This window comes from Trichomycterus rosablanca, chromosome 4 (assembly GCF_030014385.1).
Source record: "Trichomycterus rosablanca isolate fTriRos1 chromosome 4, fTriRos1.hap1, whole genome shotgun sequence".
Lineage (NCBI taxonomy): Eukaryota > Metazoa > Chordata > Actinopteri > Siluriformes > Trichomycteridae > Trichomycterus > Trichomycterus rosablanca.
In genome coordinates this window covers 44,164,889-44,181,000 of record NC_085991.1, presented here as the reverse complement: position 1 = coordinate 44,181,000, position 16,112 = coordinate 44,164,889, and the positions used below count along the sequence as shown (strand labels likewise).

General features: G+C 42.7%; 1 protein-coding gene across 1 annotated transcript in view; it reads left to right on the top strand.

Annotated features, from left to right (window-relative positions):
* LOC134311731 (phosphofurin acidic cluster sorting protein 1-like) overlaps positions 1-16,112 on the top strand; it is a 99,136-nt gene that overhangs the window by 69,324 nt on the left and 13,700 nt on the right. The window contains exons 3-11 of the mRNA XM_062993383.1: positions 31-120; positions 1,010-1,135; positions 3,312-3,456; positions 4,604-4,695; positions 5,449-5,526; positions 7,776-7,835; positions 12,802-12,962; positions 14,788-14,881; positions 15,381-15,461. Coding sequence (XP_062849453.1) covers positions 31-120; positions 1,010-1,135; positions 3,312-3,456; positions 4,604-4,695; positions 5,449-5,526; positions 7,776-7,835; positions 12,802-12,962; positions 14,788-14,881; positions 15,381-15,461 — 927 coding nt within the window. The remainder of the gene's footprint in view (positions 1-30; positions 121-1,009; positions 1,136-3,311; positions 3,457-4,603; positions 4,696-5,448; positions 5,527-7,775; positions 7,836-12,801; positions 12,963-14,787; positions 14,882-15,380; positions 15,462-16,112) is intronic.

Genomic DNA, 16,112 nt, shown 5'->3' with positions numbered 1-16,112 from the left:
TTTTGTCGTATCTTTTGTGGACTTGTTTAGGGGTCGAAGCGAATTTTGCGCTCAAATGAGATCTTATTGGCTTCAGCTGGACTGACGGAGACGGACCTGCAGCTTACTTTTTCTTTACAGGTACAAGAATTAGTACACACATACAGTCGGGGTCAAACGTTTACTCAAGAAATGTTTATATACATCGATCAGCCATAACATTAAAACCACCACCTCCTTGTGTCTACACACATTGTCCATTTTATCAGCTCCACTTACCATATAGAAGCACTTTGTAGTTAATCTGTTTCTCTGCATGCTTTGTTAGCCCCATTTCGTGCTGTTCTTCAATGGTCAGGACTCCCAGGACCACTACAGAGTAGGTGTTATTTAGGTGGTGGGTCATTCTCAGCACTGCAGTGACACTGACGTGGTAGTGGTTTTAAACACCTCACTGTCACTGCTGGACTGAGAATAGTCCACCAACCAAAAACATCCAGCCAACAGCGCCCTGTGGGCAGTGTCCTGTGACCACTGATGAAGGTCTAGAAGATGACCAACTCAAACAGCAGCAATAGATGAACGATCGTCTCTGACTTTACATCTACAAGGTGGACCAACTAGGTAGGAGTATCTAATAAAGTGGACACGGTATTTAAAATCTCCATCAGTGCTGCTGTGTCTGATCCACTCATACCAGCACAACACACACTAACACACAACCACCATGTCAGTGTCACTGCAGTGCTGAGAATGATCCACCACCCAAATAATACCTGCTCTGTGGTGGTCATCTGGGTGTCCTGACCATTGAAAAACAGGGTGAAAGCATGTTAAAAAAAAGTATGCAGAGAAACAGATGGACTACGGTCAGTAATTGTAGAACTACAAAGTGCTTCTATATGGTAATTGGAGCTGATAAAATGGACAATGAGTGTAGAAACAAGGAGGTGGTTTTAATGTTATGGCTGATCAGTGTATGTAGTGTCCATGATTAAAGTGTGTATAACCTTTAGCTCTCTGTTGGCAGTACCCTCACTTCCTAAAGCGTGATGCTAACAGACTGCAGATCATGCTGCAGAGGAGGAAGCGTTACAAGAACCGAACCATCCTGGGCTACAAGACTCTGGCACTGGGTCTCATCAATATGGCAGAGGTCTGTTCTGCTTTAACTACATTGCTCACTACAGCTCTGACCTTTTATACACTTCATGCTATGGGTCTGAAAGAAAATAGTCAGATTTTTCGGAATCGGGGCCGATCAAGGCATTTTTTAACTGATCGGTATCGGCTTTACTAAGGCCGATACCAAGCCCGATCCTTTATTTTACGTCAGCATGTCCGCTGTGTGGAAATACTTTAAATTGGAAAGTGAAACAAGTCCAGCAGTGAAGTGTAATGTCTGCAATGCGAGCGTTTCTCGAGGCGGTAGTAGCAGAGCTGCGTTCATTACTGTAGAATTTTACTATTTATATGGTGTGTGAGTCGAGGATCACTCCGGTTTACAAAACAATAACTTTTAATCCGAGTATGAAAACTTCAGGGACCATAACATACAGCACAAGTTACAAGACTGAACGACATCTCAGTATCAAGCATTGTATCAAGATTGGCTTAGTTATGTAACCGAGCGTGGTAGTGATGCACTCGCTTAATAAAGAAATAAAATACACGGTATATTCATAAATTGTCGGGGGCTCTAAATACAGAGCTTATAAGGGCGATAAAACACAACACAACAAATTGTCGGGAGCATAACACTTTATTAACTTCTTCTGTTACGGAATAGCGGAAAGCTAGTCATCGCGTTAGCCAAGCATGCTATTCCATGCACTATGGAAGCCCCAAAGGGTCAAAACTCACTCACTTCACGTAGAAACGTCCGTCAAACCATTGTCACAATACAACCACAGAAAAGTTTGTTACAGTTACAATACGCCTACAAGTACGGTGCCTTATAAGAAACAAACCAGATATCATTTAACCAAACGATCTACAATTACTACCAGTTTGATACCTAAAAAATAAACGCTCAGTTGAATACAGCGAGTTTATTATTATATGATGAGAAGAGGGAACCGGCTGTCCACTAACACGGCAGAGATGCTGATTTTCCTCAAAAAGAACCTTCACTTCATTTTGAGTGTTCTGGTTTTACTACTACAATGCTGCACTAAGTTTGTTTACTTTTATTTTGTAAAAATAAAAGAACATTAAGCAATAGCTTGTATGCAGGAAATTTTTTTTTTCCTAGAGCACTGCAGAGCTATTCAATTGTTAAACATGTACATTGGATTAATCTGAATAACTGTAATGTACTTGAAGTGTGCACTGTGTGAACAGTATTATCTAGTTCTTATCTAGACAATATCTAAAAAAAAATACAAGTATCGGTTTGAGAATCGGTATCGGATCGGGATCAAAATTAAAGATCGGGATCGGGAACAAAAAAACGTGATCGGGACATCCCTACTATCGACTAGTTGGGTGTCTTCATTACACCCCATGATAGATTGCTGTCCTGTCTGGGGTGTGTCCAGTATCCATTTAATTACTCCTCCATTCACAACTTACAGAAACATTTAAATGTTAATAGTTTTAGTTTTGGTCTAAGACCAATACTTTACCAGGTTTGATGGATTTTCTTTCATTTTTTACTGCCTTATCCAGTTGAGGGCTGTGTTGGGTTTGCCCTCACTGGGAAACACTGGATACAAGGCAGGAACATCATGGACAGGGCACCAATCCACTGCTTGGGCATCCCACAGTCATGGCCAATCATGTCTGAGTAGATGCTTAGTGGGTAGCATTGTGGCCTTACTGCAAAGAAGTCCTGGCTTTGATTCCCAGTTAGAGCAGTCTGGGTTCTTGCTCTGTGCAGTTTGCATGTTCTTCCGGTGTCTGTGTGGCTTTCCTTCGGCAGTGCCAACTTCCTCGCCCAGTACAAAGACGTGCAAGTGAGGTGAATTGGCAATACGAAATTGGCTGTAATGGTGTTTGACACTGAACCTGAACTGATGAATCATGTGTAACCTGTAACTGTCCTGTCATGAATGTAAGTAAAGTCTAAAACATGAGGTTAAAATTTTAATAAGCCAACAAAACAAACAACCAATCTTAGTGGAGGTGGGCTTTCATAATAGACCACTGCTCCACCTGAGCGCCCATGTGCTTTTAATTGACTATAATATTTACTTCACAATAGAAATTCAAAAATGTTCTGTATTTCATGAATTAGGTTAAAGCTTTTCAACTGTAATCTAAAAACATTCCATGGTTTTGCATATTTCACAGGTTCTTTCTGTTTGTTTTTCTTTTTCTGACTCTTGTAGGTAATGCAGCACCCGACAGAAGGGGCTCAGGTGCTGGGTCTGCACAGCCAGTTAAAGGATGCATCGGTTCCTGTAGCGGAGGTACGAGTCTACTCGCTTTCCAGCCAGCCCATCGACCACGAGGGGCCCAAAGCCAAGATGAATGGTGAGAGAATGCACAGTATATTATACTACACTCTATAGCAGCTGTACCCAACCTTTTTTTCCTCTTAGTCCCGCCATGTTAAAAAAAGTTCTGGTACCTTATTGTCTTGGGATATGATATTCTTATGATTTCAGAGAGGATGAAAAAAGGTCATGGGACCTTGCTCATGGCAATTTTTTGATGTAGTGGGTTTACTTCTGGTAAACTGGTGGTGGAAGCTTCCTCACCTGGGTTAGTTTCAGCGTGATCCACATCTACCCCTGAATCAATTAGTCACAGTTTTTTGACCTTTTCACTTTAGGGTGGTTTGATCACGTTTGTCCATTCTCAAAGACCTAACATAGGCTATGGATAGATTAAACTAGATCTATATGACATTGCAGGGGATCAACCATATTGTAATAGCCTATTGATTTTCCTGATAGGGAAGTTGTAGCCTAGTGGTTAAGGTATTTGCCCTCACCACTGCCAGTTTGCTGCTGTTGGGCCCTTGAACAAGGCCCTTAAACCTCAATTGCTTAGATTGTATACTATCACAACTGTAAGTTGCTTTGGATAAGAGTGCTAAATTCTGAAAATGTAAATCCTTCTCAAATTCAGTGAGACCCCCTTTTAGGCTTATTAAAGCCCTCTAGTGGTTTAACCCCAAGCCCTTAACCTCACACCCCTCTTGAGAAGCACTGCTCTAAAGCTTGTGAAAGAAATATTATATTAATTAAGTGATTGTATATTTTTTATACACTGATCACTGATCTAAGCAGATACACTAAGCAGACAGAAATTATCCTGGTGTGGGTCACAGTGGTACAGTTTCCCCAGAATCACTGGCCACAATGCATTAACACACCGCGGTTAGGACGCCAGTCCACTAAGGGGCCTCAGTCATCCCAAACCAAAACCAAATGATACTGTATGGAGTAATGCTGAACTATTTTATATGGCTAAAATATCTGGACACCTGACTATAAGCTTGTTGGAATTCCTATTCCAAAACCATGGCCTTGTGTTTGGATGCTATGGAAGAGGTTCTCTTTACTTCTGACCATATAGTATATCTCATTAATACTGTGCAGATAAGTCAGAGCTGGTGTAAAGAGCAACTTGTTTTCACAAAACTTTCCTGATGGTTTAATACTTCACTGTTTAGATCGTTCTCCTGACGTTGACAACTACTCAGAAGAGGAAGAGGAGAGCTACTCATCAGAACAGGAGGGAAGCGACGACCCGGTTCATGGCCAGGTGAATTACGAGTGTGTGTGTGTGTGTGTGTGTGTGTGTTTGGGTGGGTGGTTGGATTACAGAGATCAAACCTGTCAGTCTGTTGATAAAAGCAAAGAAGAGGAAGCAGCTAGACAGGAAGTGGAAATTGGAGATAGCATAGACGTGCAGTTTCTGTGTGGGGGGGGGGGGGGGTTGTTCGAAAACCTAGGGAGCTGCCTTGCTGTCTTACTGTCTACATAGGCAGCTGACTTAGTAGAGAGGATTCTAATAAGTCAGTGACTTATAAGTCAGGTTATTCGAACGCACTACTTGGACAGCGATTCCATCGGGTTTAGCATTTCGCGTTTAGCATTTAGCATCTCGCCATTAAAACCAATAAACTGAGGTAGCACAGCACGCTAACGTCAATATAACATCTCCCTTCATGTACCGATAACGGTTACATTTCCTGACAAGCCCGAACTTGCAAATAAAAACACTCGGTACAAGTTTATACAAGTTAAAAATCAGTAATATTTTATTTACGTTTGAAAATAACTCCATTCGTTTCTCCGCCCCGTCAGCCATGAATGCTGGGATTGTCTTGATCACTAAGGTAGCATCGGATGCTCACTCGTTCTTGAGCCAAAATAACATTGAAATATTAAGATGCCTCAGAAGTGAGGATTTTAAGGCATCTAGGATTTCGAACAGCCTCCTTCTCGGGAGCAATGACTAGTGAGGCTGTGTGTGTAATCAGCTTGTATGGGTGTGTGTTTCCTGTATTTACAGTATTTGTATGATGAAGATGATGAATTGAGGAAGAAGAAGCCTCGACGTAAACTCACATCCAGTGCAGCCATCACCAGAGTAAGCACACTCCAACACTGCCTAGATAATATTGTTTAAAATTCTATTTATGCATCTTTCTCTCAATCTAGTCATATCCAATTCCTTAGTTGTATCTCCTCTACTGCTCCAGACCCCTACCTTGACCAAGGTGGACTGTACTTAACACATGCCCTCTCCGACATTTGTATAGTATCCAAGTGCTTCTTTTCACCTGCCTGAGACGGGTTCACACAGAGAGCTGCACAGAGTCACACACTGCTCTCCGTTATTCACCGCCTCTGTACAGGCGCCTTCGACCAGCCAGCAGAGGTCACAATTAGCGCAGTAACTGTGGACTTTTGACAGACACAGCCAATCATGTCTGTGTAGGCACCCGGTCAGTTGATAGCACAGCTGAGATGCAAACTCGTATTAGTCTGAGGTTATAAAAGCCAGGATCTGTCATAGAATAATGAGTATATGTGCGCATGGGTAGCTTACCGTAAATATCATAAACATGACAACATGGCTTTATAAAAACAGACAAACTTATTATGATTCTCATCAGCTGACTGCTTGAAATGAATTGCCGTGTGATGCAGACGACTCGGCCGAACCTCTTTCATTTTAAAAGATGCCGTTACGACTTGCTGACCCATTCATGCCACACAGCTTCTCCAAATGTATTTTGTTTAGAGTGCAGGAGACTCTACAAGCCCTGATTACAGATGTAAAATTACACACGTACACACTAGCTTTTTCAAATGTGCTATTGAAATTGTAATAGCACTCAAATCTGAGTCAAATTATAGATCAAAATGAATCTGAATAGCAAGTCACTGTTTCATCCTTGAAAACACACACACACACACACACACACACACACACAGAAATGTATCATGATCAGTCACAGTGTCAGGATTATACATTCCTCTTTATTGCACAGTTTATCACTTCTAATAGATATAAATGGGTTTATGGGCTTACTGAACACCATTAGCTCAGACACCGTAACATCTAGACTGTCTGGGGTGTGTGTGGGTGAGTAAGAGAGAGAGAGAGAGAGAGGTGCAGGGCTGGAACCAAATGCAGTCCCCAAACCATCAGTGTTGTATGAAGTTCTCAATACCTTTTTATATTAACTGTGTTTGTATGTGAGTACCAAACCCAAGTATAAAACTGTAAAAACATTTGCAGGTCTTTTATTTAATCCTTATTGTTGTTTATTCCAATCTGGGTTGCTGAGGAGCAGGAGCCTTGCTAGTAACACTGAGCACAAACCAATAATACACCCAGTACAGGACATCAGTCCATTGCAAAGCAACACTCAATCAGTTACTTCTAGACATGATTTAGCCAGTTGACCAAATGATGTATTTTTTAACTAGTGTAATGAGGTGGGACTATATCCCCATATCTGCTTGACCTTGGAGTTGTTTAGGACTGCTTTACATGTGACGGTCTGCACCACTGTGGCATCCTTTTATATTTAGTTGTTGTGAAAAGGAAGGTGATAAATTACAGTGTAGTGTGCAGTATATCTTTGTTGTACAGTAGTGGTGTTAGGGTACTGAACTTGAAAAAGTACTGGAAGCATAACAATGGTACGTGATCTAGAAGAAAACTGGGTTCGTCAAACTAGTCGACCCTCTCCCATTGCTCCCATCTCTAGTTCCAGTGCCTGTCTGCCCACTGTAGGCATTTTCAACGTTAAATAAGGGTAAGCTTGGGTCTTTAACTGTCCTTTGACTACGCAGTTCATATACAGAAGGTATTTAAATGATCAGCACCAGTAGTATACTTATCTACAATTTGAGCCACAGTAGCCCTTCTTTTGGTCCAAACCACAAGCCATAGCCTTCATCGCCCATAAGTCTAGGCAGCTCAAACCTGTCGGCGCTTGTGGCTTATCCCTCCTCAGACCACTGTCAATAGGTTCTCATAACAGGTGCTTGTAATTCAATCGCCATTACGATTTGGCAGTCATCAAAGATACTCAGGTCTTTATGCTGATTATATCTGCTACATTTAACACAAGAACTACAGGGATCTATACTCAGGCCAACAATTAAAATATACCTCATTGTGGCATGTACACATTTATGGAAATGCAATCTGACAAATGACCATGTGTCATGGATTATCACTGTTCCTGCTGTGATAGTTATTGTACCATAGACTTTTTAATTACCCGATGCAGTGCAGTATATGTATTGTTTTATATATTTATATTTACTAAAACTGTGTGTTTTAACGGCAAACACTGACTCTCTTTTTTTCTTCTGCAGCAACCCAACATCAAGCAGAAGTTCGTGGCGTTGCTGAAGAGGTTTAAAGTCTCCGATGAGGTGATTGCTCTTAAATGTTTTGTTGCATTCTGCTGAATCTCAGAATTCATCCTGCAGGGTCACAGCTTGACTTGGTTTACTTGCAAATGTCTTTGTTTACATGCAAAAATGTTTCAGTCTAAATGAAATCATGCAACTTGCAAGATCCAAATGACCTGTCTAGGTCAATACTTTTTTAACTTTGGTACAAGTACCACCTGTGGCCCTTGCTTCTCTAGGTGGTCAATCAGATAACCAGGAGTGATTGACGTTAATTGAAGTAAACCCTCTCTAAAATACTGAGATGTTTTTATATATACAGTGTATCACAAAAGTGAGTACACCCCTCACATTTCTGCAAATATTTTATTATATCTTTTCATGGGACAACACTATAGAAATAAAACTTGGATATAACTTAGAGTAGTCAGTGTACAACTTGTATAGCAGTGTAGATTTACTGTCTTCTGAAAATAACTCAACACACAGCCATTAATGTCTAAATGGCTGGCAACATAAGTGAGTACACCCCACAGTGAACATGTCCAAATTGTGCCCAAAGTGTCAATATTTTGTGTGACCACCATTATTATCCAGCACTGCCTTAACCCTCCTGGGCATGGAATTCACCAGAGCTGCACAGGTTGCTACTGGAATCCTCTTCCACTCCTCCATGATGACATCACGGAGCTGGTGGATGTTAGACACCTTGAACTCCTCCACCTTCCACTTGAGGATGCGCCACAGGTGCTCAATTGGGTTTAGTCCATCACCTTTACCTTCAGCTTCCTCAGCAAGGCAGTTGTCATCTTGGAGGTTGTGTTTGGGGTCGTTATCCTGTTGGAAAACTGCCATGAGGCCCAGTTTTCGAAGGGAGGGGATCATGCTCTGTTTCAGAATGTCACAGTACATGTTGGAATTCATGTTTCCCTCAATGAACTGCAGCTCCCCAGTGCCAGCAACATCATGCAGCCCAAGACCATGATGCTACCACCACCATGCTTGACTGTAGGCAAGATACAGTTGTCTTGGTACTTCTCACCAGGGCGCCGCCACACATGCTGGACACCATCTGAGCCAAACAAGTTTATCTTGGTCTCGTCAGACCACAGGGCATTCCAGTAATCCATGTTCTTGGACTGCTTGTTTTCAGCAAACTGTTTGCTGGCTTTCTTGTGCGTCAGCTTCCTTCTGGGATGACGACCATGCAGACCGAGTTGATGCAGTGTGCGGCGTATGGTCTGAGCACTGACAGGCTGACCTCCCACGTCTTCAACCTCTGCAGCAATGCTGGCAGCACTCATGTGTCTATTTTTTAAAGCCAACCTCTGGATATGACGCCGAACACGTGGACTCAACTTCTTTGGTCGACCCTGGCGAAGCCTGTTCCGAGTGGAACCTGTCCTGGAAAACCGCTGTATGACCTTGGCCACCATGCTGTAGTTCAGTTTCAGGGTGTTAGCAATCTTCTTATAGCCCAGGCCATCTTTGTGGAGAGCAACAATTCTATTTCTCACATCCTCAGAGAGTTCTTTGCCATGAGGTGCCATGTTGAATATCCAGTGGCCAGTATGAGAGAATTGTACCCAAAACACCAAATTTAACAGCCCTGCTCCCCATTTACACCTGGGACCTTGACACATGACACCAGGGAGGGACAACGACACATTTGGCACAATTTGGACATGTTCACTGTGGGGTGTACTCACTTATGTTGCCAGCTATTTAGACATTAATGGCTGTGTGTTGAGTTATTTTCAGAAGACAGTAAATCTACACTGCTATACAAGCTGTACACTGACTACTCTAAGTTATATCCAAGTTTCATGTCTATAGTGTTGTCCCATGAAAAGATATAATGAAATATTTGCAGAAATGTGAGGGGTGTACTCACTTTTGTGATACACTGTATATATACAGTGTATCACAAAAGTGAGTACACCCCTCACATTTCTGCAGATATTTAAGTATATCTTTTCATGGGACAACACTGACAAAATGACACTTTGACACAATGAAAAGTAGTCTGTGTGCAGCTTATATAACAGTGTAAATTTATTCTTCCCTCAAAATAACTCAATATACAGCCATTAATGTCTAAACCACCGGCAACAAAAGTGAGTACACCCCTTAGTGAAAGTTCCTGAAGTGTCAATATTTTGTGGGGCCACCATTATTTCCCAGAACTGCCTTAACTCTCCTGGGCATGGAGTTTACCAGAGCTTCACAGGTTGCCACTGGAATGCTTTTCCACTCCTCCATGACGACATCACGGAGCTGGCGGATATTCGAGACTTTGCGCTCCTCCACCTTCCGCTTGAGGATGCCCCAAAGATGTTCTATTGGGTTTAGGTCTGGAGACATGCTTGGCCAGTCCATCACCTTCACCCTCAGCCTCTTCAATAAAGCAGTGGTCGTCTTAGAGGTGTGTTTGGGGTCATTATCATGCTGGAACACTGCCCTGCGACCCAGTTTCCGGAGGGAGGGGATCATGCTCTGCTTCAGTATTTCACAGTACATATTGGAGTTCATGTGTCCCTCAATGAAATGTAACTCCCCAACACCTGCTGCACTCATGCAGCCCCAGACCATGGCATTCCCACCACCATGCTTGACTGTAGGCATGACACACTTATCTTTGTACTCCTCACCTGATTGCCACCACACATGCTTGAGACCATCTGAACCAAACAAATTAATCTTGGTCTCATCAGACCATAGGACATGGTTCCAGTAATCCATGTCCTTTGTTGACATGTCTTCAGCAAACTGTTTGCGGGCTTTCTTGTGTAGAGACTTCAGAAGAGGCTTCCTTCTGGGGTGACAGCCATGCAGACCAATTTGATGTAGTGTGCGGTGTATGGTCTAAGCACTGACAGGCTGACCCCCCACCTTTTCAATCTCTGCAGCAATGCTGACAGCACTCCTGTGCCTATCTTTCAAAGACAGCAGTTGGATGTGACGCTGAGCACGTGCACTCAGCTTCTTTGGACGACCAACGCGAGGTCTGTTCTGAGTGGACCCTGCTCTTTTAAAACGCTGGATTATCTTGGCCACTGTGCTGCAGCTCAGTTTCAGGGTGTTGGCAATCTTCTTGTAGCCTTGGCCATCTTCATGTAGCGCAACAATTCATCTTTTAAGATCCTCAGAGAGTTCTTTGCCATGAGGTGCCATGTTGGAACTTTCAGTGACCAGTATGAGAGAGTGTGAGAGCTGTACTACTAAATTGAACACACCTGCTCCCTATGCACACCTGAGACCTAGTAACACTAACGAGTCACATGACTTTTTGGAGGGAAATTGACAAGAAGTGCTCAATTTGGACATTTAGGGGTGTAGTCTCTTAGGGGTGTACTCACTTTTGTTGCCGGTGGTTTAGACATTAATGGCTGTATATTGAATTATTTTGAGGGAAGAATAAATTTACACTGTTATATAAGCTGCACACAGACTACTTTTCATTGTGTCAAAGTGTCATTTTGCCAGTGTTGTCCCATGAAAAGATATACTTAAATATTAATGGCTGAAATGTGAGGGGTGTACTCACTTTTGTGATACACTGTATATATATATATATATATATATATATTATATATAATATAATTATATGATTATATATAATATATATAATTATATATATTATATATATTATGATCTTTTTATGCATTTTGCCCCCTTTTCTCCCAATTAAGCATAGCCAATCCCTTGCTGGGGACACCAACGGCATCCAAGGAGGATGTATATTCACCTGACACTCACTCACTACAATGTGTATGCAGTCCCACCAATCCCTTCTTTTTTTTTTAGTTTTTTTTTTTTACCCCTTTTTCTCCCACTTAGCGCGTCCAATTTCTACCCGTCAGTCATTCTCTCACCAGTGCTGGTCTCCGCTCCTGATTGGGGCTGACGAAGCCGCTCCATGCCTCCTCCGACACGTGCACAGCAATCGACCGTCTTATCACCTACACTTGACGAGTGTAGCGTGGCGAAGCACTGCGTACGGAGGATCACACCCTTCCACCGCACTCCTTCCCATCTCCATGCAGGCGCCACCAACCACCCAGCAGAGGGCGTAATCGCACTAGACTGAGAGAGAGTCCGCATCCGGCTAAGTCCCGCCCCCCATCTGAACAATCGGCCAATCGTTGTTCATGCAGCCGCCCAGCCTTCAGCCGGCAAGGCAGAGCTGAGTTTCGATACCATGTATCCGGGATCTCAGCTCTGGTGAAGGACGTGTGTTTTACCGCTGCGCAACCTGAGCGGCCCACCAATCCCTTCTTTTTCTCCCATACTTCAGTCAATTTGTGCATGACGTCGCCTTCACGTACGGAGAGCCACGTCCCGATCATTGCGCTCCACCACTTTCTGTACAGACACCCTGGGCAACCACGGTCCTTAGTCCAGTCTTTCCTACGCAGCAAACTGGAAGCTAGTTTTGCTAGCCCACTATTCAGGATTAAAATCCCGACTGGTGCTATCGGCCGGTCGGGCGTCTGCATAATGACATGCCTGGCTGTGTCTGAGGGGACAGGTGTGGAGGGAGCCACATGTAGCTTAACATGTCTGTGTGCAGTACGGCTCTGTGTGGGAATGCAGTACTGGTAGGTGATAACAAGTGGCCCACAGATTGGACACTAGTTAAAGGAGGTGATGAATATTCAGCTTCCCTTGATCAGAAAAATGAGATGCAGGTTTTGGAGTAATCTGAACCCTGAACCCATTGGTTCTGCTGAGTTGTAGGATAGGATTCTTCAAACATTTGCTCCTCTCCCTCACGTCCTGGCGTTTGTTTTGACAAAATGCTTTTATCCCTGACCTTCTCCCTCTGGTCTTCCTGTCACCACTGTCTCTCACTCCTTTCTCTCCTCTTTGCCCTACCATGTTCTCTACTGAAGTGCACTGAGCTTTTACAGCAGTGCTCTCATGCTCAACATGAAAGCTCATGTGATCACTGTCTGTGTGTGTGTTTTTCGTGGTGTGTGTGCAGGTTGGCTTTGGTTTGGAGCATGTCTCGAGAGAGCAGATTCAGGAAGTAGAAGAGGATCTGGATGAGCTCTATGACAGTTTGGAGATGTACAACCCCAGCGACAGCGGCCCAGAGATGGAGGAAACAGACAGCATTCTTAGCACTCCAAAACCCAAACTGAGGTCTTTCACACACTGCATACACGTGCATAAAACAGACATTAATGGTGGTAGAACTTGACTGGCCTGCACAGAGTCCTGACCTCAACCCGATAGCACTCCTTTGGGATGAATTAGAGCGGAGACTGCGAGCCAGGCCTTCTCGTCCAACACCAGTGTCTGACCTCACAAACGCGCTTCTGGAAGAATGGGCAAAAATTCCCATGAACACACTCCTAAACCTTGTGGAAAGCCTTCCCAGAAGAATTGCCAGCTGTTGCCTAGTGGTTAAGGTACTGGACCAATGATCAGAGGGACGTTGGTTCAAGCCCCACCACTGCCAGGTTGCTGCTGTTGGGTCCTTGAGCAAGGCCCTTAACCCTCAATTGCTCAGACTGTATACAGTAACTGTAATGTAAGTCTCTTGATGCATGCTCAATAATCCAGGTACACAAATCATGGGGAAACTAAACAGCTACTGGCTAAACGGATGGCCCAACATAGAAGATCGACCTCTTCTGGCCAGGACTCTGCGGTTTACCTGCAAGCCAGCGGCCACTCATTTAATTATGACGATGTGCAGATCCTTGACAAAGAGGAACGCTGGTTTGAACGGGGAGTCAAAGAGGCCATCTATGTGAAGAAGGAACGACCATCTCTGAACTGGGGAGGGGGCCTGAGAGTACATCTCTCACCATCTTACAACACCATAATAGGAGCTATACCCCAATCATATGTGAAAGGCACACGTGGTATAATTAATGGTCATTGTGATTTGCATATGGACCTGATCACTGGTTCCATTGTTATGCAATGGGAGGTGATCGGTCGTTATGCAAATCGGCTGCATATAAGGTTGGGGTATTCAACACCAGCTCAGACTGAAGAAGTCACTTGGATGAGTGACGAAACGTATCTCTACAACAAACTTGTATCCAGATAAACTGATTCAACTTTGTGGAGATGTAATGTAAGTCGCTTTGGATAAAGGCGTCTGCTAATTGCTGAAAATGTAAATTTGAAATTGAAGCTGTTATAGCTGCAAAGGGTGGGCTGACATCATATTAAACCCTATGGATTAAGAATGGGATGTCATTTAAGTTCATATGTGTGTGAAAGCAGACGAGCGAATACTTTTGGCAATATAGTCTATTTGGTTTTGTTTGGCGAACAGCTGCCCCTCTTGAACACTGATGAAATGACTTGGATCTCTGATTGCCAGCCAAAATCAGTGCCCGATACAATGTCCTACAAGCTCGTTTTCAGGTGTCCACATACTTTTAGCCATAAAGTATGTACGTACATGGATCAGATGACAAAATATTAACAAGAGCAGAACAAGGTTAAAACATAGTATAGCCGACCCTCTAGTGGCGAGATGGAATGTGATGTTTGGCGCAGTCTCTGCATGCACACACTCAATCATTAACAGAATCACTATAATCAGCCAATACCTCTGACACTTTAAATCCCTCTAATCTGCTTCTACAAGCTCCAGTCTAAACAAAGCAGACTGCTTTAAACACCATCTCTGCAGTGTACAAACATGGCATCACCCAGCGCTCGCTAATTCCTAGCATTGGTCCATAAATGAAGAAGCGCATAATCAGTCACCATGCCCCCTGTGCTTAGCTGCCAAGAGATTCTAAGAGGTCTTTTGCAATAGAGCTATTTGGCAAATGTAGCTGAAAAGTATGAAAGTATTAAATGACTTCTTTAACATTCATTATTTATTACAAGTGTCATTATGTTGTTATGTGTGCAGGCCGTTCTTTAAAAGAGAAGTATTAAGGTACTAAATGACTTTTTTTACATGTATTATTCATTAGAAGTGTCATTATGTGTGCAGGCCGTTCTTTGAGGGAATGTCACAGTCGAGCTCTCAGACTGAGATCGGCAGCCTGAACAGTAAAGGAAGCCTGACCAGGGACCCCTTCAGCCCTGTGAGTGTGTGTGTTTATATAGAAATGAATATTCGTCTTTGTTTCTGTATGTGGAAGATAATAATGTGGAGAAGTAGGAAAGATTAAAATGTACAATAACAGATCAAACATTTAGAAAGAAGAATAAATAACAGACATCATGAAAAAATTGGTTCAGTTTAGCAAAAAATGACATGATCAGCTGTTCAGCTTTTTTGCTTTAGACGTTACTGGACGAATGTGAACGTAAGTCCAGCCTGAAAACTTGACGAGTTTTGTGTTCCCCCACAACATCATGCAGAGAGGCAGTTTTACATCTGTCTAATTAACTGTTTGACATTTTCATTTATTTTAATTTGCTATTGAACATGTAATCACACTGTCTCATGTGTTTGTTTAAACTATGTATATTTCTATATAGTTATTATGTAGCTTTAGTTGTTGATGAGCAGTTTCCATCTACGTGAAAGGTTCAGTCTGTGCGTCCTGAGTGTTGATTGTAGATTTTGTGTTTCTCCAGCAGGGAGAGCAGCCTCCTGACAAGATGAAACACTCGCGTAGTCGTAACCTGGACGAAGCCCAGATTGAGTCTGAGGCACAGGTAAGATACTGACCTACACTGAACACAAAACCACGTTGTCTTATTTAGTATGTGCATCTCATAACACCTTTTTATGTATCATACTTGCAGTAGCAAACTGTGACTCTTAAATCTCATCACTCATCGAGACTACTTTTCCCTCTAACCCCCCCCATGCCTACTTTTCAGCAGAGTAAACAATTTTAGCTTATTTTATTTTTATATTACCCTAAAAACAAAAAGTACATGCTGCAAGTTAAAGTATTTGTATTTCATAATATTACAAGGCTGTATTTATATTAGGATTGGTCATTCTTATATCAAACTGTAGGGCAGTTGTAGCCTAGTGGTTAGGGTACTGGACTAGAAATCCAGGTTGCCACTGTTGGGCCCTTGAGCAAGGCCTTTAACCCTTAATTGCTCAGACAATATACTGTCTCAGTACTGTAAGTCGTTTTGGATAAAAGCATCTCCTACATGCTGAAAATGTAAATGTAAACAAATCACAATCACGTTTATACTAGCTATTCTGCTTACAATCAAATGTGTATCAAAAAATTCCCCCAAAGAACATGTTTGATAATGCTTTGTTTTCATTGCAGAACAAAAGTGTGTGGTAAATCATAGCACCAAAATTCTAAAAAAAGAGCTTACCCTTGCTTATGTTCTTTA